At 43.1% G+C, this 27337-nt stretch overlaps 1 protein-coding gene across 1 annotated transcript in view; it reads right to left on the reverse strand.

The window, feature by feature from the left end:
• Positions 1-8803: 8803 nt before the first annotated feature.
• Positions 8804-27337, reverse strand: part of Pla1a (phospholipase A1 member A) — a 33370-nt gene continuing 14836 nt past the window's right edge. Inside the window, exons 3-11 of the mRNA XM_005327623.5 lie at positions 26251-26428; positions 25686-25794; positions 24821-24922; positions 21832-21921; positions 19817-19984; positions 18208-18297; positions 12548-12656; positions 10162-10326; positions 8804-9514 (exon numbers count right to left, since the gene is read on the reverse strand). Of these exons, the coding sequence (XP_005327680.2) occupies positions 9430-9514; positions 10162-10326; positions 12548-12656; positions 18208-18297; positions 19817-19984; positions 21832-21921; positions 24821-24922; positions 25686-25794; positions 26251-26428 (1096 nt within the window). The 3' untranslated portion in view covers positions 8804-9429. The remainder of the gene's footprint in view (positions 9515-10161; positions 10327-12547; positions 12657-18207; positions 18298-19816; positions 19985-21831; positions 21922-24820; positions 24923-25685; positions 25795-26250; positions 26429-27337) is intronic.

Here is a 27337-nt window from a genome sequence, read left to right on the forward strand (position 1 = left end):
TTTTGTTTTCTTTTCTCTGAATTTCGTTTCCTGGAATCTGATTTCTCTCTATTCACTAATCTTCTGTTTTCTCTCATTCCCCCCATCATACTGAGAAACTGATGTGACTCCATTTTTGAAAATAAATAACAGCAGCTTCTACCTCAAGGCCTGTCCTAAGGAAGGGGGTGTGACCCTTGTCCTTGGAAAAACCCACAGAGCCTTTCTAGGCAGATAACCACCCTGCTGAGTTGTTCGTCTGCAAATAACAGGAGAGATCTGCAGAGCCAGGTGTCCCTGTCTCAGTCAGGCTAGGTGAGGACCCATAGCAACCCCCTAGCAACCACCAATCAGCATGAAACAGGGAAAATACCTGGGATGCCTGATGACCCCCCAGTAGTTTATGGTGGTTGATAACATGTTGGGAAACCATGTAGTTTAGCACATACACCCCTCGTGGCTTAAACCAATCAGTTCAAAGGAATCCCTCTCTTGTACTAACCAATCACCCCTAACCAACTTGTTCCCGCCAATGAATGTGCTAATCAGTGTTAAGAGTTGTTGTTTGACTTTCCCGTGGTATGGAATGATTTGCTGTGTGATGTTGTGATGCAAAGAGTATCCCCCAAAAAACCTATACAATCTCACTAGACAAAGGACCAGGACTCATTCCCTGGGACCACTGCTTCGGGAACGGTTGTGAGTCCAGGCTTGAGCTTGCAATAAAGACTCTTGTGTGCTTGCATCAGATTGAGTTCCTGGAGGTCTATTGGGGTCCCACGAATCTGGCATTACAATACTACCTAAACTAACAACTATTTTTTCTTCAAAAAAATATTTTTAAACTCTCTCACTGTACTTGATCTAACGTAGTAAATCCACTTTAATATTTGAGAAGACCTCCAATTTTCATGTGTGTGCAGGCTCATGATTCCAGCTCCTGACCTGGGTCATCTGGCCCCACTAGAGAAGCATCTCTGCTTGGGATCCCAGATATCAGAGCTGCCTGTGGCCCTCGAGACCCCAGGAGCCAGGGAGGAGACATGGAAGTCTCTTCTTTTCTCTCTGTGGTCAGCATTCATTGCCCCCCTTCCTGATTTCTCTGTAACCAACACATACTTCTATGTTTGGAGGAACCCCAATGTGATTATTCATTTAGATCAGTGATCTCAACCCCAGCTATATATTAAAATAAACTGGGAGACAAAGCAAGATATCCATGAAAGTTAATCATTGTTGAAGTTGATGATACATAGGAATTCATTATGCTATCTTTCTAATTTCATGTGCGTTTGAAATTTTTCATAATAAAAAGATTAAAAGTAAATATCTAAAAGCATATAAATATATCAGTAAATGCATGCACATGCACACACATTTAAAAAAAAATACCAAGTTAAGACAGAATTCCAGGAAGCTGGGGCTTGGAATCTAAGGGATTCTGAGGGTTGAGATATTTATATGGGGATAGAAAAATAATTGAGCTGATAATTGTAACTGTCTCTGGACTGTGAGCTTCTGATGAAATGCCAGGTGACGACTGCCCCTGATTCCTGATTTGGATAATTGATCAAACTCCCCTACAGTCGCTGTTAAAATGAACTCACACCAGAGTCTTTATATGCTGGTGTATTTTAAGGTACATTGTAAACCACTACCACTGGCACATATAGCTCTTGTTACTATTTTTCTGCTTATGTGTGAGCTTCCAAAGGGAAAAGTCCTTGTCTTATTTTGTATTTACAGTCTCAGCACCTAGCATGTGGCCAGGCACCTTGCCATTACAGGCAATATCTGTTAAATGAAAGCTTTAAGTTTTTCTTTTTTTAAAGGCCATGGGGTGATGTGAGTAAGCATCAGGTTAGGATGTTCTATCAACAAGGAAACAGGGTCACAGATACAAAGCTCTGTAGTCAGACCATGTGGAGTCAAATATCAGCTCTGCTACTTGGCTTTGTTTCATTTTCTAGTCACTTGAACTGCTCTGTATCTTCGCTTGCTGGTATGTAAGATAGCAAAATCAAACGCAAACAAAATGATAACAACAAAACAGTAATGAGCAAAAGTAAACTTATCACATGAGGCTATAAAAATGCAATGGATCTGTAGCTATGGCTTTGTCTATGTCTATAAAAGCATTTAAAACTACACTTTGCACACAATAAGACTCCAATGGATTATAGTCATTTTTTTTTTTTATAGAGAGAGGAGGGAGAGAGAGAATTTTTGATATTTATTTATTTATTTATTTTAGTTTTCGGCAGACACAATATCTTTGTTTGTATGTGGTGCTGAGGATCGAACCCGGGCCGCACGCATGCCAGGCGAGCACAATACCGCTTGAGCTACATCCTCAGCCCAATTATAGTCATTTTTAAGAGGGTTTTCATCAGAACAGTTCCTGGCATGTAGTAGGCACACAGAAATTCCCTTAATCTTTCTGGGCCAAGGCTTCCTTTCCCAACACTCTGTGGGTCCATGATTAGTCTACACGTTTTATTTGAAGAGCATGATAAAAATCACAACAAAGGTTTGTCAAATGAGTGACTAAATATGATGGTTTTGTGATTGCTTGTCTCCAGTTTTACCTATTTCTCTGTACTCTCCAGATAAGAAATATGGCTGAGAACAAGTTCTGGATAGAACTTTGGGTAGAGTCAAAGGGACTGATCTCAGGATTGGGGAGACAGACTATTAATTCTCTCCCGGGAAGGATGAGTGAGCACTGGGAATTTTAAAGTTGGAAAGGATGATGATGACCAGAGAGAAGGAACATTTTAGCTGAGGCAGTCTGACCCCAGCACTGCAGAGTGGGGACTCTACCTGTTGGGCTGCCCTTCCCTGGATATTTGCCTAGATATCCTTCCACCTCTCCACCCTTCAGTTACATCCAAAATAATAATCTCTTTACTGGCTTAGGCCTGAGTAGGTGTCAGAGAACCAGAGTTTCAAGGCAGCAGCAGAAGAGTAAGTGAATTATTTTCTTCCAAATAAACATCGTCCTTTGTTTGTCTTCAAAAAGTGATCACATGTCAAAAGGAATCAAAGTCATCAAAAGTGACTAGAAGTTCAGTGTAATATAAAAGGAAGGCTGGCTGTGCTCTTCTCTGGTGGCTGTTGGACTCTGGGCAATTCCCTTAATCTTTCTGGGCCGAGGCTTCCTTTCCCAACACTCTGTGGGTCCATGATTAGTCTATACGTTTTATTTGAAGAACTTGATAAAAATCATAGAAGATCAACTCTGCTGTGGTTAAAAACTTCCTTTTTGGAAAGAGTAAGAGAGAAATCAAGAAAAATGATCTTGATTTCTGGCCACAGAAATTCTTGGAGTCTGGGTTAGAAGTCAAGGTAGTTCCTATTCTAAGGACATTAGGGGGATTCAGTGAAAATCTTGGCAAGTAAAACAATGGACCAGAGAGGGGGAAAAAAACTGTAGGAAAAGAGACCAGTACAGAGATTGGAGCCCAAATCCAGAGCCTTACAGAGAGGAAGAGACGAATCTCAGGAACATTTGAAGAAACTGAGAGACAGTGTCTAAAAGTAAATCAGATATTTGGGGGGAAAGATGTAAATGGCTTTTTTCTTTAAATAATTAGCACTGTGACATTCTGAGTCTGAGATGACTCAGGCTTCAAGCCTGAGTGATTAGGTGATGACGTGGCTATTACACAAGGAGAAGAAGAACAACTTAGGGGAAGATCTTGATTTGGTTTGGGATGGATTGAGCTTGGGCTGTTATCAGGACACTAGACGGACACATAAAGCAAGCAGTTATGATTTCATAGCTGAGGGGTGAAAATCGAGGGTCAGAGAGGACTTAAGGTCCTTCATGGGAGCATGGAAGAACTAGGACACTGGGGTGTTCTCATCACCCCCAAACTTTCCTCAAAGGGAAAGAAGCCAGCCTTTTCTAGGGTGGAGGAAAGGCTGTGATAGTCATCACAGGGTCTGAGCTGTGTCTGAGAGTGAGGTCAGGGTATGTTTGAGATTGGGGAGAAGCACATACATCACTTTCAAAGTATTGAGCTTTGAAAGGGACCACTCAGCAAAGGAGGTCAATTGAAAATTCAGCAATTAAGGAAATTTTATGTTTTAATCTTTTATTTACCACCGTGATTTCTTCTTATAGAGACTTACAATGTTGAAATACAACACTGGCAAGTGAGATTTTAAAGATTAATAAATGAAGACCATTCTGGAAACATAGAAAAGACATCAACTGATCCTTTAAAGTAAAGACTCTCTTATGCCTGAACTCCTTTCGCTGCCTTTGTTTCCATGATTAAGATTACTCTCTTTAATCCAATTCAAGTGGCTTTTCTTGCATCCTTCCTATGAGAAAGAGAAAATAGCTCTTCTTCTAAGCTCCTTATATCTCACCCTGAAAGCCTGACATGGATGCAATAAGCTATTGACCACTACTGAAATGCACCATAAGTACTGACTGAAATGACATCAGGACACAGTACTGGAAAGTGGGCAGGGGAGAGCAAAATCGTGGAGGAGACATAGACCATAGTATGTTTTAGGTAACTACAGTCTTCAGCACCTTGGAGAAAAATGGAAGATAATTTTAGTTAGACAGAGTGGGTTCAGGCTGAAGAGATCTTCATTTAGATAAGACATTTTGGTTGCAAGTACTTGATAACGACTTGAGCAGTCCGAGCTGTCTAACACAGTAGTGAGAGCCCAGGCTCCCAAGTCTGACCGTCCTGGCACAAATTCTGATTTTCATCCAGTGCTAGCTGCATGTCATGGGCAAGTTACTTAATTTTTATGTTCTTCAGTTTTTTAATATATAAAATGAAGTACTGCATGGAATTATTGGGAGTATTACATAAAATAAATTAGGTAAAGTGATTGAAACCCTCCCTGGCACATACTAAATGCTCAGAAAATTTTATTATTTTCTGATAATGATAATTTGATGAAGCAAAGGGGGATTCATTATAAGGACACAGGGCTGTCTTAGGGAATCCAAGGTTAGAACTGCCACTAAGTTTCAGTTTGGGACTAGACCAGGGAAATAGAAAGGCATCAGGGAACCCAACATCATCTTTCTGTTTCTCTCAGGAGACCTTTAACATGTTTCTCTTTCCTTACATATCAGCCTTCCCTGTTTTTAAATTCTATATTATATGGGGAATTATAACTACCCTCAGCTCTCAAATTCATATAAGAATTCCAATTACCTGAAGAGAAGGACTGGTTGCCTTAGTCACAATTTCAAGTTTACAAGAGAAATATAACTGGTCAAGCTCAAGTGTCCACTGCTAGTCCAATCAACTAAGGCTAAGGACAAGATCCTACAGTAGACCCATCCTAGACAGGGGTCAGTTCTCAGAAAAAGGATGATCTTTGAGCTCAAAAGACACCCCAGAGCACTCTAAACTTCTGTCCTGAGGAATATGATTTTTAGACAATGGTCTTCCTCTAGGAATTCCAAAGGAGGAGGCCTATTAAACCACCACTAGGGGCTCAGATTTTAGTGAGAAAATTAGTGCATTCTATATCTCCGATTTTATTGAGGGTTATTTTAGGGGAAATTCCATTCCAAATTTGTCTCCTGAAACAGATATTTGAGTCCAGAAGTGAAAAATAAGTAATTTGTATGTAGCAGAATAACATTTGTCTTATTAACCAATTACCTTTTCCCCAGAACTCTCTGTGATCCCATGACACTACCATTTTGGGGCAGTAGGCCATGAAGAATTTTTTGCCTTTTGACAAATCAAAAGTGAAAATAAGAGTCAAGTCATAAGCTTAGCTTTTTCTATTTTAAAAATTGTGGGAAAATATCCAATCAAGGAAGAAAATATTAAAATATTAGAGTGAACAGTAATGAAATAGAATCTAGAAAACCAAAAGTTGCTTCTTAGAAAAGATCGACAAAATTTCAGCTGGATTTCCTTTGTGGAAGCTGCCCGCCCTGCTCTTCAGAAGCAGCCTCCTCACTGTTTACCACCCCACAGTACCTAGGTGACCTCAAAGCTGTAAGACATAGCTGGAAGGTCTTTCCTCTGTCCGTTCTCATCATCAGACGTCAAAAGATGTCAGGAAGCCACTTTCTTCCTCGTCAATGTGCCCTAGGCCTCCAGTGCCCCACATGTTGAGAAAGATGGTCCCAAAATGCAAATGGAGATGGACTTCCTCCCACCTGTCACAGTGCTGTACCTGTGGGGACCAAACTCTCCCAGTCTCTAGTGTAGAAAGGGCTAAAAAGCCTTAATTATGGTTTGCTTAAAAATCAAGTGGTGCTTGACACTGGAAGAACCCAGAATCTGAACATTGGATGAAACACTTGCACCCCTCCCAAAGGCCTTACAATCTTGATTTTTATTCATCTTTTGTTTTGGTGGGGGAGCAGGTACTGAGGATTTACCTCAGGGGCACTTGACCATTGAGCCACCTCCCTCCCCAGCCCTATTGTTTTTGTATTTTATTTAGAGTCAGGGTCTCACTGAGTTGCTTAGCATCTCGCTTTTTGCTGAAACTGGCTTTGAACTTGCGATCCTCCTGTCTCAGCCTCCCAAGCCGCTGGGATTACAGACATACACTACTGCACCTGGCTGATTTTTTCATCCTTTACAACTGTCTTCCTTAGCCAACTGAAGCTTTGTCTGGATCTAGACTCAGTTACACTACACAAGTTTGACTGGACTGTCCAGCACATCTGGGCATTAATAGTGGCTGTGTCTCACCTGGCTGCAGGACTGGCTTCCTGGACATGTACCTGAGCCATTACACTGGGCCCTACATTTTGAAGGGCCCACAATTTGTTTCCTAATGTGCTATCATCATCTTGAATTCTTAATTTTTTTATTTTTTATTTTTATTTTTTGCAAAGAGCACAGATCTTCATTTTTCAGTTCTCTCTGAAAATCATGTAGCCAGTCCTGGAGGCTTCCATTGTTGGAAGCTTCCTGTTCCATGGGTTTAAGGTGTACTGTTCCTGAGCTTGGTTTGAGGAATGGTTAATCACCTACTCTAGAGCCAGACAGCTCATATTTGAATCCTGGTTATTTTGTTACTAGTCCTATTATCTTGATATATCTTCAGGCTCAGTTTTTCTATCTGTAAAGTGGGGGTACTAATTGCATGTTTCTCATAGGCTTGTGGAAGGATAAAATTTTAGCATGTGTGAAACACTCAAATACCTGGAGCATAATAGAAAGCAATATCAGCTGTTCTTATTGTGTGGCTTTCCAGGGTCAAGTTGCTTTGCAGTTTCAGCAGGTGTCTTGTAGTTGGTGGTGAATCTGACTTTTGACTCAATTATTTCTGTCAAATAAATCATAAATAATAATATAATAAATAAATAATAGTCTCTGCTCATGAAAATGTCTTAGCAGAGTCCTGTGAGCAATGTGGGTGTGGAGAACCATCCAAACTCTGCCTTTGGCCTGCCATGGAGCAGAGTTACGATTAACTTCCTGTTATTCCTAACCCCACAGACATCCTACCTACTCAAGTCAGGTTTCCCATAGTGAAGGCATGTACTCTGCACAAGTTAACTGTTAGTGGCACACAGACCCACCATTAAATAACATTAAACCCCACAGTGAGAAATCTTGCATATTTCATTTTCTTTTAATCCACTGTTACAAATAGAAGAAAATCTCATTCATTGTGGATAAATTTGTAACATCTCTTATACTTGCCAACCTTCCCTTTATAATTAGGGAGAAAAAAATAGTCCTGGGGCTTAGAGCCTTTGGCAGACCACAATATTTAGTTGGAATTTCAAACATTGTCGTGTTCTCATTGTATTTATTTCTAGGGTTAATTTATAAGGGAAGCTGTTTTTTTCCCATTTAAAGTAATAATCTATCATTTCTTATGGGGAGCAAAATAACATGTGAGTGGATTTAGTGCTGCTTTAAAATAAGAAGCTATTAATGAAGAAACACCCCCAGCTATGCCCAAAAGCAAAATGGAAAGTATGAAGTCAGTGAAAAGCAGGTCAGGTCATTTTAACCTCAGTTAGTGTCAACATCATGGGACATAATTTTGATCACAAAAGGGTAATATGATTTATCCACACTTGGAAGAAAAGCAACAAGCAGCAAGGAAAATGAAGGAGGAGAGGAGTTTTTTTGGTTTTGAAAAAACAAAAAAATTCCAAGCCTACGTATTGGGGAATATGTGGGTTCTTCAGATGTGTCATCGTCTATTGGCTGTGACCATGCAGATAATTAAGCCTGTGGGCTAATATTCACATTGCATCACCTGGCCATCTGCTTATTTCCACAGCTTGGGAAGGCGGAAGCTCTGGCTTCAGCTGCCCTGGGTGAGTGGCCCAGGGGAGTAACTGCATCCTGCTGCTTACGTCATTCTGCCCAACTTTGGTATGGAGAGAGAATCAACAAGTCAGCAGTTTCCTTTTAAAGAGTATTTATTTCAGTTTTTAAAATATAAAGAGAAGAATCTAGGAGGAATGGTGGTGAAGGTGAATATCATATGTGTTTCCCAAACATTTTTAACCCACCCTACCCATCCCCACCCATCTTTGTCCTGATGTTTGCCCTGATGTTTGCCCTGGACCTGTTTGGGCCACACTGAGGTGTTTTTTGTCTTCTGGCTTCCAGTCATTCAATGGGTAGGATGAGCAAGAGGATGAAGGAGCCAGAAAAGTGATGTCAGGAATCGCTTCCTCCTGGGAGGACTGGCTGTTCCCAGCCCCCTCTGCTTCTAGGCTCAGGTGCTCTCTCCTTACATCTTCAGGCCCCAGGTCTCAGCAGCCCCCATGCCACTAGCCCCAGACAACTGCTTCCCCACAACGGATGATTGAAAACAGTACTTTTAATTTGAGCTCACCATCTGGTTTGGTTTGTTTTTTATTTTTATTTTTTTTCTGATGGATTGTGACTGGTAACAAGGTTATTTACAAAGATCAAAATCCTCCAAACCTTCCAGAGACCCAAAGGAGGCACAGGGATGGTCAGTGACGCCCTCCCCATCCCCACTCTTCATCCCCTCTTTTGTTCCAACTAATTTTCAGTTACTACTTTAATATAGAGAATTTAATATCTACTGTCTTCTCCAATCCCATAGATTATAAATCATTTTTTTCTACATAAGGGAATTTCCATTCCAATAAAATATTTAAATGATTCAGAAATTCCATGATGTTTTATTAAAAAAAAAAAAACTTCTCTGTTTCAATGGCATCCTAAGTATAGATGCCCAAGGATGTGAGGCAATTGCAGTTACGTAGGAATAGGGAAGCTGAAATGGCATCCACGTGAGCTTTTCAGATCGGCAATGGGGACCAAGTTCTGTAAAATGAGTCATCTCCCCTCCATAGAAACTAATTATGAGGAATATAATCAAGAATTTGACCTTCCTTGTTAGTAGCAATAGTCTAGCATATGTTGCATACACATATACATGTCCCTCACCATATTTTCCTCAAAAAAAGTCCAGAGAGGTGTCCTACCCACGTTTATGCTATCCACAGGCTATTTTCAGGTCATGAAAAACAGACACACTTGCTTGTAAGTTCACTGGCTCAGGCAGACATACTGTGTTTTTACTGCAAGAGAAGAGCAACAGGAGGCAGTTTCTTGGTTGGTGAAGAAAGAGGGCTGTCAATTATTTGTCTCTGTGTTCCCATGATGTCCAGTGACAGGAGTTTACAGTCTTCTACAATGGAGCCTATCCTTGCCCTCCAAGTGTCCAGGGGTGGTAATACAAATAATATAAATGCCTGCTAGAGGAAGGGGAAAGGGAATGTGGATTCCAGATCCATAGCCATGACTGTACCAGAGACATACTTGAAATGGAGGCTAAGTAGGAGGAAATAGGCAATGAGAAAATGTTGCTCCAATAAAACCTTACATGGATACCAAACACATTAAGCAGTTATAAAGGTGAGTTTCTTACATTGAAGTGGAGGTGGAGAATCAAACCCCTCCTCCTTTTCTTGCTTCTTATGCCACCCTCCTTGTCATCTTCCTAACATCCCTAACCCTAGAGTTCCCACTAGGGAGCTTTAGGAAAACCCTGGGTTTTTGTCCTCTCTGCTGCTAAAATGGTAAATATCACGGCAAAATTGAATGTCAACAAGCAATGCACCTATGGGAGGGGTGGTTGCTTGGTGTGTTTGTGTGTGTGTGTGTGTGTGTGTGTGTGTGTGTGTGTGTGTGTGTGTCTGGGGTGGGGTTGGATACAGGGGCTCACCTGTCATTGACGGGCAGAGGAGTCATGCAGAACTTCCCAACGATGGTACTCTTGTTTTTATTCCAAACATGGCTGGAAGCCTGAAACTTTAATTTCACTTGTTTTATCTGGCACTGTGGCTCAGGGTGGGCTATGACTCCTCTTCCCCGGAGTTGCTGTCCAGGTCTAGGGACAGGGAAAGGGAAAGTGAATGTCTTGGAACTTTCTGCTTCACTTCCTCTTTGGCTGTGATAGGACTTTGCTGATCACACTGGCTGGTTGTCATGCATAAAGGGACTAGCTCCTTGAAGGTGGGAACCATGGTCCTTTGTATTATTTCACCAGCCTCTCTACCCACACATTTTCAGTCTTGACTGTGACTCAAGAAATACTTCTTGATTTTTGAGAGTAAAAGAGTAGACCCTGTGGGAAAATAGTAGCTCTTAGAAGTTCATATCTGGAAAAATGTCTCTCACTCTTGGATTTACAAGTAAAGGAGAGCTTTACTTTAAGATGCAACTATTTGAAAATAGAAACCCTCTTTTAGGGCCTCTGAGTTCAAGAATATAGTGTAAGGGTACTCTGCATTAAGCCAGATATGAAAGTAGGAATGGAAAAACAATAGTAACAACCACAAAATAGGTCTTGAAGTCAGACAGAGCTGGGGTGGACCCCAGGTTTTGTCTCTTCTAAGCTGTCTGGCTTTGGACAAGTGACCTAATCTAGCAAGGTAGCCTTGGATTCACACAGTCCTAAGTATAAATCCCAGCTTCCCCATGGGCCACCATGAGCTTGAACCACAGTGTTCAGAACTGTTGGACTTCCACCTAGAAGGCCCAGAGTGAAAATGCTCAGGTCTCTCTTAATCCACTCTTTTGGCCTTGCCCTCAGTTTCCCCATCAGTGTATAAGATGCAGGCACCACCTCATCAGTGACAAAGTTGAGGAAGGAGAGTGAGACAAAGATGCAGGCAGATTATGAAGTGCCCAGCCTGGTAGAGTGCTTCAAAAAGGGCTGTGGGACCTTAGATAAAGGCCAGAGATGGTAAGATCCAAGTGTGGAAGAAGAGGCCTTCCATGAAAGTCATCAAATTTGGAACAAGGCTCAGCCCTTCCAGAAGAATCCTGAGGATATGATGTTGGGAAGACAGGGAGAAGGACAGCAAGGACTGCACCAGGCTAGAGGGAAAGAACTTGCCTCCTGGGCCCTGGTCTGGTCTGCCCACCCTTTCTGTTCCTCCCTGGGCTCTGGGGCAGAAAAAGGGAAAGAAGGGCCATGGTCCCTTCCACACCATGTAGCAGGGACCAGCCCCATTTCTCTTTCCTTGGCAGTGATGACATATCTTTTGGGTGTAGCTTTTAGTCTGAGGTTAAGCATATAGTTTGTTTTTTTCCTTTTGAGGGAAGATACTGTATAACTGTTTAAAGATCCCCTACTCTTCAAAGTGTTTTGAAATACGTTAGAGGAAAAATAAGATTGTTCTTTTTAAGAAACTGCTTAGATTGAGGAGCTTACAAAATAGAAGGAATATGAAAGATGTTTATGTGAGTAATTTGGGAACTTGACTCCGGTAAATTCTACAATTCAAAGTTAATGTTGGTGTTGCTCAAAGCTAAAGATTGTAGGAAAAAGAACATACTTTCTCCTTGGAAGCCCCATCCCCAATTTTTTATCTTAAAGATTAAAAATTCAAAAAATTGAAGGTAGAAGCTAACATGTTCTGGTGGCCATCTTCAAAATTCATGTAAGTCTTTTGGGGAGGAGGCACTAACCTGTGGATGTCCATTAGACCCACTCATGGAGCTTTGGCTGTGTGGTTTATCTGGGGTGAACTTTGGTGGGGTGGACCCCATTTTTAAAGTTCTCCAGGTGATTCTAAGACACAGCCAGGAATGTGCATCATTGACATCACTCTGCCACTGTTGACCGATCTACAGTGTTCTGGAGAGGTGAGGCAAACACCCTTCTAGAAATACCATGACCTTGAATTGATCCAATAGAAAGCACTCAGCTCACTGACTTGCTGCCAAAATCCTGAGTGCTCCCCAAACTCTGGTCACCCTTCCCTGGGCTAGTGACTGAGGCCTTCCTGAGCACTGTTTCCTATTAGGGACATGATTCCTATGCTCTAACCACCTGTTGGGACATCCCATTACTGCTGCCTGCTTGCCTTGTCATCTACCCTATGCTTGGACCTGTACTAATCCCACACTAACCCGTACTAACCTGGGACATTTCCACAGAATGCGTCTATGGGTCAGTCTACATAAGTGCTGCACCAGCCAGGTCATCTAGGTCCAACTGTTGGCAATCTCAGCCTGACCTGGGATTTTTGGAGTGTGTACACTTGGAAAATGTAAAGGCAACTCCTGGGGAGAGGGGTCAGCCACGTGGGACCCTTACGTACATGGTGATCTTGACTGAGGAGGTGACGTTGCTGCTAACAAAGGTGATCTTGATGCTTGTGTCCTTTCTTCTTGGCTCCTGCAAGTAAAACTCCACAAGGCTGTGATGCACTAGGAAACCAAAGCACAGCAGAGACTAAGGCAGAAGGCAGAGATGCAATGTTTGGAAAGCCCCCAAAAGTGGCAGAGCAGTTGGGAATCTCGGTTCTACTTCTTAGTAGCTGTGTACCCCACAGCAGATCCAGATCCCAAGTCATCTCAAGTGTAAATTGGAAATAGTAAAAATAGATGTCCCACAGGTCAGAGTGAGAAGTAAGCAAATTAATACATATAAAATTATTAGGACAGTGTCTGTACCTAGGAAGCATTCAGTGTCAGTTTTATTACCTGTAGAACTAGAATGTCTCACTCTCCCTTATTTGGTGTCTTTATCATGGTTATGTAATCTTGAACCCAAAAGAATCTAGCATTTACGGTTATGGTTAGAATGTTGGTTTCCCCTCCAAAGTCACATTTGAACTTAACTCTCAACACAACAGTATGAAGAGGTGGGGACTTTTGAGAAGTGATTAAGTCATGAGAACAGATTCCTCAAGAGTAGTTGAGTGAGCTGAGCCTGGTGGCACACACCTGTAATCCAGATATTCAGGAGGCTGAGGCAGGAGGATTACAAGTTCAAGGCCATCCAGGGGAACTTAGTGGGACCCTATCTCAAAAACTAACAAATAAAAATTTAAAAAGAAAGACTGGGAATGTAATGGTAAGTGCCTGTGGGTTCAATTACCAGTATTAAAAAAAAAAAAAAAGACCTCAGTGGAACTAGTCAGGGCCCTTTGCTCCAAACTGCCTTTTTGCCATATGAAGAATGGCAGTGACGCAGCAACAGGTGCCATCCTGGAAGCAAAGAGAACAGACTTCATAGGTGCCAAATGCCAACACCTTCATCTTGGACCTCCCAGTCTCTAGACTATGAAAAAATAAATTTCCATTCTTTATAAATTGGCCAGTCTCAGATTTTTGTTATAGGAGCACAAATAGACTAAGACATATGCTAAATAATTCACTCCTAAAAGACAGTAGTGATCCTCCCCCTCCCAAACATAGTGTCAGAGAACCAAGCTATGTGTATAAGAGAAGGCTATTCCCCTCCCTGTGGCAGCTGGTCACCTGTGTGGCATCTTGACCCTCCCTTGGGCAGCACAGATGCTGGTACTCTCAAAGAGGATGTTGTTGACACAGACTGGGCAAGCAGCCTGGCAGACGGTGATATCCCCAGGGTTATCATCCCTCTAGCAAGAAAAGGTAAGGAAGATTACAACTCCCCTAATGCACCATCCTTTTCTTATCAAGTAGTAGGTGCACCTGGTAGCATTTTGCTGTAACTTTGTTCTCAGAAAAATTTCCCAGGCTCCTTGGGTGATGGGAACATGGTTAAAGATGCACTCCTCACCTCTCCCCTATCTGTACTTTTACTTTTTCACTTGCTTCATTTCCTGGATGAATATTGGGTGGTGGTGAGGGGCATTCAAGGGATATAGGTGAACTCAGTACTAAGTTGGAGGAGTGCTGTGATCCTTCTGGGCCCAACAGGATTAGTAACAGAGCTCACTGGCAAGCACCAAGATGCCAGAAACTCATGAGAAGCAAAGAGATGCTTGTACGCTCCTCCCTCCACAGGGGAAAACACCAAAGGCCATGTCTTACATCTCTCCCTCACAGTTGTTTTCTATGGGATGTTGATTGTTATGGGGATAGACAAAGTCTGAACTGGAGTGGATACCTGTGAGCCTGACTTATGAAAGCTTTAGAAATTTAATTTTCTGGGATGAGTTTGACTCATTGTTAAGGTCTGTAAACAAGTCAAAATAACACCTGGTATTTTGCCAGGCACCATCCAGACTTGTTTATGAACTCTAACATTCCCCTGGCAAAATACCAGGTGTTATTTTGACTTGTCCAGCCAGACTGTGGCAACTTATGATATTACATCTTCCTTTGCTAACAGATATGATTGATCGAGAAATTTTCTTAAGGTTCTGCCTGTCTTTTCTTTACATGGTTCTGGAAAATCCAAGAAACCCAGCCCTAAGATTGAATGGATGAGAACTGGTAGTAAGATCAAATCTACATGGGAGTAGGACATAGGTAGCAGCATGCAGTAAGCCCTGACTGGCTGGTTGGGAATTCTGGATCCAAGTGCAGACGTGCTTTTCACAGGCTGTTGGCACCTGACCTAAGCCACTGAACCTTGCTATGTCTTGGTTCCCTCAACTATAAGCAGTAATCCCAACATTACCAATAGGACATGGTGAGGATCAGATGAGGTAATGGAGAGAAGGCACTGTGTGAAAAACTGTTCTATAAAGCAAAAGTAATATTGTTTAAAAATATTATTTATAGAAAATCTTCTGCTCATACTGGCACATGCTTGGCAGAAATCAAGGGTGATCACTGTCCTCATGGGCAGTGCTGAGGTGGAGGCGGACCAAGGGTGCTGGCATGGGAGCCCAATGCCATGAAGGCCTGGGAGTGGCTGGATAGCTGTGAGCTGGCAGCTGGGCCCCACTGAGCATTCTTAGATAGGTTTGCTCATGCCTGGTCCTGGAGGGAAGACCTGCTTCCATCCTCAGAATCAGAGACTTACAATACACAGGTGAGCAGGTGTTCATGCTGGCTTGCTCTCTTCTGTGCCTCTCTGTGGTTTTTGAACATACAGGGCCATGTTTCTTGGTAGAAGGAGGAGGTCTCACAACAAACAAGAATAGAAAAATCAGGAGTCTGTGAATCTATCTTAGCAGGGACCTTAAAATGCTTTTAACAGAGTCCCAGGGTCAAAAACATATATTGGAGAAAAGATAGTCTCAATAGTCACAAATGTTGCTGGAAAAACTGGAGATTCATATGCAACAAAATGAGATTAAGCCCCTATCTCTCACCATGCACAAAACTCAACTTAAAGTGGATCAAGGACCTAAGAATTAAACCAGAGACTCTGTACCAAGTAGAAGAAAAAATAGGCCCAAATCTCCATTATGTCAGATTAGGACTTGACTTCCTTAATAAGACTCCTATAGCACAAGAATTAAAATCAAGAATCAATAAATGGGATGGATTCAAACTAAAAAGCTTCTTCTTAGCAAAAGAAACAATCAATCAGTGAACTGAATAGAGAGCCTGAAGAATGGGAGCAAATTTTTACTACATGCACGTCAGATAGAGCACTAATCTCTAGGATATATAATGAACTCAAAAATCTTAACACCAAAAAAACAAATAATTCAATCAATAAATGGGCCAAGGCACTTCTCAGAAGATGATATACAATCAGTTAACAAATATATGAAAAAACGTTCAATATCTCTAGCAATTAGAGAAATGCAAATCAAAACTACTCTAAGATTTCATCTTACTCCAGTCAGAATGACAGCTATTAAGAATACAAACAACAGTAAGTGTTGGCAAGAATGTGGGGAAAAGGGCACTCTCTTACATTGCTGGTGGGACTGCAAATTGGTGCAACCAAACTGGAAAGCAGTATGGAGATTCCTTGGAAAACTTGGAATAGAACCACCATTTGACTCAGCTATCCCAACCCTCAGTTTATACCCAAAGGACTTAAAAACAGCATACTTAAGGGACACAGCCACATCAATGTTTATTGCAGCACAATTCACAATAGCTAAACTATGGATCCAACCTAGATACCCTTCAGTAGATGAATGGATAAAGAAAATGTGGTATATATACACAATGGAATATTACTCAGTGTTAAAAGAGAATAAAATCATGGCATTTTCAGGTAAATGAATGGAGATTGAGAATATAATGTTAAGTGAAGTAACCAATCCCCAGAAAACAAATGCTGAATGTCTTCTCTAATATAAGGATGCTGATTCATAATGGGGATGGTGGGGAGCATGGGAGGAATAGATAGAGCAAAGAGGATGGAGGGGAAGAAGGGGACATGGGGGGTAGAAAAGATGGTGGAATGAGACAGCCATCGTTACCCTAAGTACATGTATGCAAACACAAATGGTGTGACTCTACTTTGTGTTCAACCAGAGACATGAAAATTTGTGCTCTATTTGTGTAATATGAATTGAATTGTATTCTGCTGTCATATGTAACAAATTGGAATAAATAAAATTTAAAAATTAAAAAAAAGAGTCCCAGGCTCTCCTGCAGCTGTGTTCCTAGCTGTGCAGACAGGGTGGAGCCAGTTCAGGTTACTGCCATATTCCAGGGGGTGGAATCAGAAGCCAGGACATCTGGCTGACAGCCATGCCTCCACCTTGAGACCCCACCTCCTCCCTCAGCCTGTGGGAGAAGTGACCACGGAGTGGAAACAGAGGCCAGCATGGAGGAAGGAGCTGCACAGAAAGGACATAGGTTTGGGAGTCAAAATATCTGAGGTTGATGCTGATTTTTTTCACCCAACTGTGTACCATGGGCATGTTGCTTGGTTCCTCAGAGCTTCCCTTTCCTCACCCACTTCTCTCAGAGTTGGGCTAGCCAAAGACTGACACGCATAGAAAGCCCACTGTTGACTCTGCAACCTACTCTGACCCTGAGAGATGTGGCTAGGAATTCTCTCTGGCCTGAAGGTAGCAACACTTCCATCTGTTCTTCTCTCAAATTCTCTAAGGAAAGGAAAGGACATGCTTCTTTATTTGGTTCCAATCACTGTGACAGAGACTTCCCTTATACTATTTTGTTTTATCCTCACAATTGATTCTTGCAAGTAGGTACTGTTATTGTTCCCATTTTCCACATAAGAAGTCCAGAAAGCTTAAGTAAATTGTTCCTGATCATACAGCCGATAAGTGGAGAAGCTGAGATTCAAATCCAGGTCTTGTGTGACCAGAGTCTGAGCTCTGGGCTCCAAATCACATTGCACTAGGCCTTCCAGTAACTGGAAGAAATAGTCACAAAGACCCCTCCACTAACTCCAACACAAGCTAATCAGAAAACCAGTTAAAATGATGGACACATAATGTATCATCCAAACCAGCACAATTGTGTCCTGTACACATCACAAAGCAGTCAGGAAGACCCCAAGACAACACACATAAACCAGGAAGTACAGTGAAGACATAAATAGCATGGGGAAGAAGGAACTACATTGTCCTAAGACAGGCTTTCATGTTTTACATCTTTTACGATCACGGGCATTTTAGCTTCGAAGAAATGCAGTGAAAGCAACTATGGACCATTTGAATGTGTCTGTAAAGGGGAAGGCCGGCGGAGGGTGCATTACCCAGGACCCTCATCCAGTAGGGCTGCCTGGTGGGAGACATATACAGTGTTCATCAAGGAGGGGGAAGGAAATGTGTAGGAAGGAAGGACCCAGAAGTGTGAGCAAATACTGCTCTAGAGAGACCCAACCCCCCCCCCCCCCCCAGCAAATCTGGGTGAGAGGAGAAAAGAGGATCAGTACATGAACGATAGAACATCCCAAGACCTCATCTGTGGAAGTGTGGACTGGCCTCATTCTGACAGTCTGGTTCCATCTAAGACCAGGAACTGCTCCTCCCAGTATATCTTTGCCCCAGTCCTTCGCCTCCCAACTGGGCTCCAACACTGGGCTGGATACAATCCAGGTTGGAGTCCTGGACTCTTCCAAAAGGCACGTTGACACAGCATGCATTTTCTCCCTACTCACCACAGTAGGGGGCCGTGGGCGTGGTCAGGAGGTAGACTTTCACTTCCTTGGGAAGCGGCTCTATCTTGATACCACTTTGGTCTCCTAGCCCTGGAAATTAAGAAGCAAAGAGGAGGCCATTTCAGGAGAAATGGAGAAGCTGAGATTCAAATCCAGGTCTTGTGTGATCAGAGTCTGAGCTCTGGGCTCAGCACCCAGCCAAATACAAATTAATTCGCATACCCAGAAACAGACAGCTACACTGTGTACTCATTCCAGGTGCTGGGAATTGAACCCAGGGCCTTGCACCTATTAGACAAACACCCTACCACGGAGCTGCACCTCCAACCCTTTAAAAAATTTTTATATTGAGACAGTATCTCTCTAAGTTGCCCAAACTGATCTCAAACTCCCCGTCCTCCTCCCTCAGTTTCCTGAGATGCTGGTTTTACAGCTATGTGCCACCATGCCTGGCTATATGACCCATTCTCAATAGATAATCATAAGAAATTTAAAATTATGTCTTTTCCTTGCAAATCAGTCTACATGACAGTTTAATGGCACTTGTATCCTGTGCAGCAAAAACAGTGCAAGGGAAATATTGGACCTGGAGACTGCAGATGGCATTCAGGGAGAGGGTGATCAGGGCAGAGAATAGAGTTAGGGCAAAGGCCCACATGATGAGGAAATGTACTATACCCTTGGAAGTACACATGGTTAGCATCCCTAAGGTGTTCGGTGCAAGGAAAAGTGGAGAGAGAGCTGAGGCTGGGCAGTCAATGGGAAGTGGCTGTTACATCGACTGGTCCATCACATCTGGGGACAATGCAGACACATATCCACTGAGCCTGAAATAGTGTTGGCTTGTTTTGTTGTGGTAAGATACCCTTCCTCTAACATTTTATCAAGCAGGTATGCACTTCATTTGTATAAGCAATGTTAGGCTGCTGCAGTTTGGAGTGGTGGGAGGTGGGAGAGTGTGGAATGGGGGAGGAGTATTTCCACTACTCAGGATGTTTTCACCCTGGATAACCCCAGGATATCTGCAGCAATAGTCTACACAGGCAAGTTAGAGGACAGATCCATCAGCCTTCTCTCCCTAGACTGGCCTGGATCATTTAGGAACATGCCCAAGTGGCCCAGCTGTTAGTCAATTCCTTCCACACTGGCCATCACAGTGGCCATCACAATGTCGCACCTCTGAAGTAGGCCCGTGTGCCACTTTGGAGTTTCCCCAGAACACACTAATTAAGGGGCTGTGAAGAGCTGGAGATGGCCAACCTAGTAAGAAGGACTTATAGAAGTATCTGTCAGAGAAGGGCAGGGGCTCCGCATTGTGCCAATGTTTCTAGAGAGTGTCCTGAGGCTGGGCGTCCAGATGAGAGGGGCTGTCGGTGCAGAGGGAGTGTGGCAGCAGGGAGCAGGAGAGCTGGTGAGAGGCAGAACACAGAGGGCCAGCTGCTATCTTCTGTGAGAACAGGCTAACACCTCTTGGGTTAATTTTTCTTTCCCTCAGCTGGATAGATCTTTCAACCACTGGAACTTAGAAGGTAAAGAGGTGACAACTGGCAGGATGTGAACTTTCCCCACATTGTCAAAGCGAGTCCGAGTCCAAAGGGTGACATTTTACCTATCCTTGGACAGGAAAGCAGAAAAGGGTTAAAGCAATCCACACAGTTTCCGGCAAGGAAGTCCTGGTAGCTGGCACAAGGAAAGGCCATCAATGGACAGGAATTCTCCAGGGCACTGATGTAGAGGTGCACAGCCCTCATGTGATCACAGATCAGATAACTGTAACCTGAACCGGAGGGAAAAAACAGCCAAGTTTTCAGTCAAGACAAATGGAAATTCCCTTCATGCTACTTACTGTAACTCTACCAAATTTCATATTCGAGAAGGCTATAAATACATAAGATGTCCCCTGACTCACATTCTTAAGTATTAATGGACATGGTTACCCCTTTCTCCCTTTTCCTTTTCCTGAGTTATATAAGCTTAATCTACAGTGGAAATTGCTTGACTTCAGAGCTATTCTTCTGTGATCATGCAAACTCTCCTTTATAAGATGGGAAGATGCCGACTTTACTTCTGGACATGATTGGCTGCCTTCTTCATCACCAACCACACAGCCAATTTTTTACAACTTCATTCTACCTAACCCAGCAGTGAGGCAATCATGATCGGTTGTCTCTGAAGCTGAAGTGCTGACACTTGACTGGACAAATGACTGATGCAATCAGTCTGCCAAGTTCCCCAATTTACTAAAAGCTTGGTTCTACTGTTGTTATTGCTACCCTATTTAAAAATGTGCAACAACTCCCATTGGCTGGATTGGCTGGGGCTAAGGTAAATAGTGAGCTACAACCCCAGGCTTCTTGGGTCTTTAGCCACCCCCCCCCATCCCTTGGGCCCTCTTTGTGGGACTGGTAATCAGGATGGAACTTCGAGCTGACTTTCTTTTCCGCTGAGATTGAGACACCCAAGCCACAACCAAGTTCCTTCCTTCATTAACAAGGAGCTGAGGCAGAGACAAACCATACCTTTCTCAAAATTTTTATGAAGAAGAAATGAAAAGTGGTTCATTAAAATGCTTCTGAAATTTTCCAACACCATTGAAACCAAACTAGGCCACCTGATCAAAATAACTGAAATTACTCAATAAACTGTCAAAAAGAAGCATATTTTTAGAAAACTACTAAATTTGGTAAAGCAGATTACTGATTATTATTCAATAAAATTGTCAAAGGTATCCTTAAAGTGTTAAGAATATAGTGAAGCCGGAAAAGAAACATAGAAATCAGCATTTAAAACTTCTACATGAAGTGTCAATATATTAGTTATGGTCATACCAAGAATATGACTAAACAATCCTTAATGCTTAGCTTTTGACAAATTTAGTATTTTTAAATAAATAATGCTATGAAGAATATATATTCAAAAAGAACATTCCAAAAGAATGTGTGTAGAATAGAAGTAATGTATATTGATTGCATGTGTTCAAGAAGATCATCTTAGTACGCCTGTAATCCCAGTGGCTTGGGAGGCTGAGGCAGAAAGATTGCAAGTTCAAAAGCAGCCTCAGCAACTTAGCAAGGCATTGTCTCAAAATAAAAAATAAAAAGGGGTGGGGATGTGGCTTAGTGATTAAGTGCTTCTGGGTACAAAGAAGAAGGAAGAAGAGGAGGAGGAGATCTTGAAGATAATTTTAGAAAACAGTTAAGTTTCTTATATTTGGTGAAGTGATCATGCAGAGAATGGATTCCTGGGCTAACTAGCTTTGGGCCCATTGGCTTGTTTCTGCCACAGCCCCACTCTGCAGAGAATGCAGCTTGTGTGGGCTTTGCCACAAATCAGGGCACAAGGAAAAATAAGAAGTGATTGGCTTGAGTGATGTGAAGTTGTGTCAGGGCCTAAGGTAAGTGGGGAGGGCAGCACAAGTATAATGCTTCCAAAATAAGGCTAAAAATTTGTCTGAAATTCAGGTCTCCAAAGATTCTTGGTAAGTGCAGAGTGAGGCACTATAGGACTCAGCAAAGGGCCTTGTCAGAAAACCCTCAGTGGCCCTCACTGGTCAATTCAGTGTGAAGACCAATGTTGGTCTCCAGCTTGTGCAGCAGGCAAACACCAATGCTCTGGCTTTCTGACCTGCATGAATGAACGTGGGACAGCCAGGCTGGTCCTGGCCTCCGTTGACGAAGTAGTCCACATGTCCAACAGGAATCCGAATGCCCAAATCTGAAAGAGGCATAATCCCATTACCTTCTTACTTCAGGAACATATCTTCCGGGACCCACAGTAGGGTCCACTGGCAGCAGTGCCTGAATTCTGGCCTTAGGAGCCCACCCTGTCTGTGTCCACCTCACTCCAAAGAGCTCCAAGACTTTGTAAGACGAGTCATGCTGAACCAAAGAAGAATCAATGTATAAGATACCCATACTCACCTGTAATCCCAGCAGCCCAGGAGGCTGAAGCAGGAGGACCATGAGTTTAAAGCCAGCCTCAGCAACTCAGTGAGGCCCTAAGCAAATCAGTGAGATCTTATCTCAAAATAAAAAATAAAAAGGGCTGAGGATGTGGCTCAGAAGTTAAGTGCGCCTGGGCTCAATCCTCAATACCAAAACAAACAAAGAAGCAACAACAACAAAAAAATGGTACCTGCATTCACCAAATAAAATCAAGAAAATACTCCTCAGTCAAGTTTGTATTATAAAAAAAATATTATAAACTTGGTAAAGTTCCTAGTTTCTGTTTTCCTTCAAGCAATACTTCAGATAAATAAGTTTGGGGCCACATTTCCACAGTTTCCCGCAAAACATACTTTTGTGCTTTCTTCACTGAGTGGAAATATGATGTGACTACAAAGAGCTGAGTTTAAGAGAGACTCTAGTCTTCCTCTTGTCACTGGGGCTATATCCTAGGTCCTCCCATATAGCACATCTGACCCCTCTCCCAACCCCAGGCTGGGTTAGCCCAACCACCAGGGACCCTGCTTTTCTCCTTCAGGTCATCTGTCACTGTTGTATGAAACAGTGAATTATTTGTTTAATGACATCTACCCAAGGGTTAAGCAGAGACACAGAAATCACCCTTAATCCTGGCCTTACCCTCACTTCCCACACCCAGCCCATTAGAGTGTGGTCAGCTCTATCTCAGAATATATTTAGAAATATATTCTGAATATTTCTCTTACTGCCCTCACCTTGGCCCAAGTCTCCAACCTCTCACCCAGACAACCCTTGCAATTGCCCTGTCCTGGGCCTCTGGGCCTCCCTTAGTACCCTCCTGTACTTGGTTTCCTGTATAGAAGCTGCAGTCTCTTAAAGAAATCCAAGTCACTGCCCTGTTCTCAGGGATCTTAGAACCAAAGGGAAGCTCCTTGCAGAGTCCAGCCTAGACTGTTCCCTCTTCTCCAACACATTCAACACCTCCTCCTCCTTTGCTGCCCTCTAACCATATGGTACCTTTTTTTGTCTCTAGAACAAAACTGTGTCCAGGCCTGCATTTCACTTCTAGCTGGAGGGATCCTCTGTACCTGGAATGCTCTTCTCCCAGCCTTCCCAGGGCTGACTTGTTCTCATCCGCTAAGATTTACCCCACCTCTTCTTGAGCAGATGTTCTCCAAGAATCCTATGGAGCAGATCCCCTACCTGTCACCCCCCACCTCACTGCTTCTTCATTATAATAATCAAAATGTGTAGTCATCTCATTTGTTTCCTTGGATGTAAGATCCACAATGGCAGGTCTTTTGCCTGACATTTCTCTGCTGGGTCCTTACCACCTACCACACTCCCTGGCTCGTAGTGAGTGCCGAATAGTTATTGAGTGAATAAATAGATAAGTGCCTGATCCCGAAGCCTGTGAGTTCTGAGTGGGCAGAGACCTTGTCTAAGCCTTGTTCACTGCTGTATTCTCAGTACTGGTTACATAGCTCAGTAAAGATGGATTGAACAAATGGAATGAATTTTTTTCAATCCAATCAGGAACTTTGAAGGGCCTAAGACCTATCTCAGGTAACTGGAGACCTAATAAGTCATCTGGTTAGCCAAATTAGGGGAATAAGGGACTTGTGTTATTAATGAACAAGGTTAATTCACCTGACAGAGGCAGACAGAGTGCCATGGGCTTTGGTTTCCTCTCTGGGCAGTGAAGGTGTGAATGAGATTCCAAGGGCTTCTTCCAGAATCACTTGTCTGTGGGTCTTGGATGCTAGAGAAGGCTTGTGACCACAGAGAATGAGACATCTCCTTCAAATTTACCAGGTTCATAATATTATTTCATGCAAATTTGATTGAGGAGTATTTCTTGATTTTATTTGGTGAATGTGGGTACCATTTGTTTTTTTTTTTTTTTTTGTATCTTTGTTTGTTTTTGGTACTGAGGATTGAACCCAGGGGCTCTCAACCTGAGCCACATCCTCAACCCTTTTTATTTTTTATTTTGAGACAAGATCTCACTTGACTAAAAACTCTTTTGGTCAGACCAGATGTTATTTCTCCTTGCTTCAATGACACTGAGTACAGTGCTTGGCACAGACTCTGGGCATTTTCTATCAAGTAGAAATGAGGAAGACTGTCCACCTCGTTTCCTAGTTGATCAGAAGGGCTTAATTTGGATATAATGGATTGAGAGTTGGGGGGGTCTTTCCTGTGTCTGTCACCATTGGCAGGGGGCTTCTCATTCTCCATTGCACTGAGGATTGGGCTTGTTCACAGGGAAGAAGGGGAGTCCAGATGGGGAGAGGAATCTCCCCATCCCCAGGGACCAGACACAATCACCCTGAAAAAGCAGCATAGCTTTCCCATATCAGTTGGGCAGCAACGTCCTCCCCAATCCCTTCTCAGTACAAAGTCTGGTTTTGAATCAGAGAGAGGGACTCCCAAACAAGCGAGTTTCATCCATAAATGAAAATCCTACGTGTATTGGCCGCTAAAAACAAAACCAGTTGTCTCAGTGGTCACAGAACGGCTCCCGAAAGAGACTTTGAAGATCATTCTCATAATGACTGTGCAGCAGAAGCCCTGAGAGAGACAGGGCCATACCACTAGGTGCCAGCCTCCTGGCCTCTGCCTTGTGCTTACTCCCTCTCCCCAGACACGTCACAAGCGCAAGTATCCCCCACCCCCATCCTGCTCACTGTCGCTGTCTGTGTGGATGGCTTCCACAAAGAGGGCATCTCCAGCATCCAAGCGCTCCTCCAGACTGGCTCTGGTGTACTCTGGTCCAGCGGGGTCTAAGCCTGCAAGAACAGATAGCTATTAGGAGCTCCCTTTCCTCTCAGCTGTAGAAACTGCAGTGGGACCACCATATGCCTTCCTGGATACCCCTCCAGTTCAGATCATGGAGTGCTCCAGCAAAGACCAAGGTTTGGGAGAACTAACTCAGGACCACCTCACTCAAGAAACTCCACTCACTGTTGTCTCTCTTGTGGTAACCTTCAATGACCCAGTTTTTCTGGCTCTGAAATGGGTTTGATAATACCAACCATTTGGCAGTGGCTAATGTGCTCATATGAACCTTCAGGGGCAACTAGTTCTCACCCCATTGGGGCCTCACTGGAAGACTATGTGGAACATGACTCAGAATTATCCCACCAAAGAGCCAGGAAATTGGGGTATTTACCACATCGCCCTAGTCCGTTCCGTTATTGTTTGAGAATGGCTCCTGAAGCATAAAGTCCCCCTCCCACATTTGAAGGTATGTAGCAAAACTGAAGGTGATTCCCACAGTGGGCCAAGGAGATAAGGGATTTTACAGCTCGTTTTATAGATCTAGACACTGGGGCTCAGAAGTACATGGCCTCTGATACTAATATTAGAGACCATGCAATAATAATGATAGCATTTTATGTAAAACAACTACAATAAATAAATGTTAGTGGTAATAGATGACTCAATCATATAATAGCTCAATATACAACTCTGCCTACCTCAAAAGAGGCATGTCCAGGGCAATTCCTTTCTATCTCTGAACCCTGGGAGGATGGTCAGGGAAAATGTTACCTGTGATCCGTCCCAACTGGCCTTTGTAGAAATGTCCCACCATGCCCCCAACATGGGCCCCCAGGCTAACTCCAATGATGTGGATAGAAGACTCTGATACACCCAGCGCCTGGAATGGGCATTGACAGTGAATTTGTTTTGGATCACAACAACTTTTCCCACAGACTTCAGAGGCTGAGTGCCCTGGGCAAGACACACCCACCACCCATGATTTGGAGAAAAGGGCAGACCTCTCATCCATCAATCACTTTTCCTCTTCCCTTCCCTGACTATCCCCTCACTTCAAAGTGTGTGACTAATGACCAGGACATCCCCTATTAAGGAGCCACTAAATTCCAGGCAATCTGCACTGCCCATCTACTACTCCTTTTACAGAGGAGGAGCAGGAGCCTCGGCCAGGTTCAACACCAAGTGACTAACTCTAGATTTGATCTAAAGACCAACAAGCCCTGAAGGGCTCTGCTTCTGTCCTGAGCCCCCTTAACAAGTGATTGTTTTTTTCTCTTTGTGCCCTGTCTCTCCTCTGTAAGTAGCCCCAAATCACCCTGAGCTCTTTTGCACCTACCAGGAGTTTACTGAGGAAACGGGAAATCTCCAGGCTCAGCTTAACCACATTTTCCACAGCCGAATAGTAGACACCTGTAGATCCGTAAACCCAGTCCACAGCGATCACGTTAGCATCTACTGCATTCAGAAGGGCTCTAATGAATGTATTAATCCAGGAAGGCTTTTTTCCTAAAGCCCTAGACATGGGGACAAAAAGGAGAGGAAAATGACCTGCCAAGCTGATATCCATTGTCATGGAAGCCTCTGTTAATCCCAACCCAGAGAAGAAGTCAAAACTAGAAAGGGGGAATTTATCATGCAGTGCTTTGGATACACGGAGGACATGATCCCAAAGTTGCCAAGCCTCCCGCCAACAGAGGAGGCTTTGTGTAAATTGTACCTGGGTGCCTTATGGTCCAGGTAGTTGCAGTCTCAAGCCAGGGCTCAGAGCTCAAACTGAATTTCAACCCATCTGCTTTCAATCAGGCACATTTGTGCAATGCTAAACTACATAAACCACACGCACTGCCTAACTCCTGTTTGTGTTATTTGTGGAAAAGATGACTTTGTACCCTAAACTTTATATTTGTGACCTTAATTCTTATTCTAGAATATAGGCTCTTTCCTTGAGGATGTTTTCATTCATTCATTCACTCATCCACTCATTCAACAAACTTTTGTTGCGGACCTATGGACCAGGTAGTATGTTATATGTTTTCTAAGAGATTAAAAAAAAAAAAAAAAGATATAGTCCCTGTTTTTCTGAAACTTAAGGTATAATGAGACTTCTGTAGAAACAGAGTGATGGAATTTTTTTCAGAACTCTTTCCCAATAGATTGGGATCAGAAATAAAGTTTTTGAAATAACCTCCACTATAGGAACAATCTGAGCATGCTCACGTGGGCAGAGGAGTGCAGATTGGGTTGTGCCATGGAAAGGGGTTTGGGGGGACATAGAAGCAGACAGACAACTGGCCTGATGAGCTCTCCAGCTCTCTTAGCCATCCCTGCATTGGAGGCACAGGCTCAGCCTTGGATAGTGACTGAGTGTGAGGCTTGCCTGAGGACAGACTTTGGAACAAGAGTGAGGAGGGAATGTCTAGGAA

Source organism: Ictidomys tridecemlineatus, chromosome 3 (assembly GCF_052094955.1).
Source record: "Ictidomys tridecemlineatus isolate mIctTri1 chromosome 3, mIctTri1.hap1, whole genome shotgun sequence".
NCBI classification, from domain to species: domain Eukaryota; kingdom Metazoa; phylum Chordata; class Mammalia; order Rodentia; family Sciuridae; genus Ictidomys; species Ictidomys tridecemlineatus.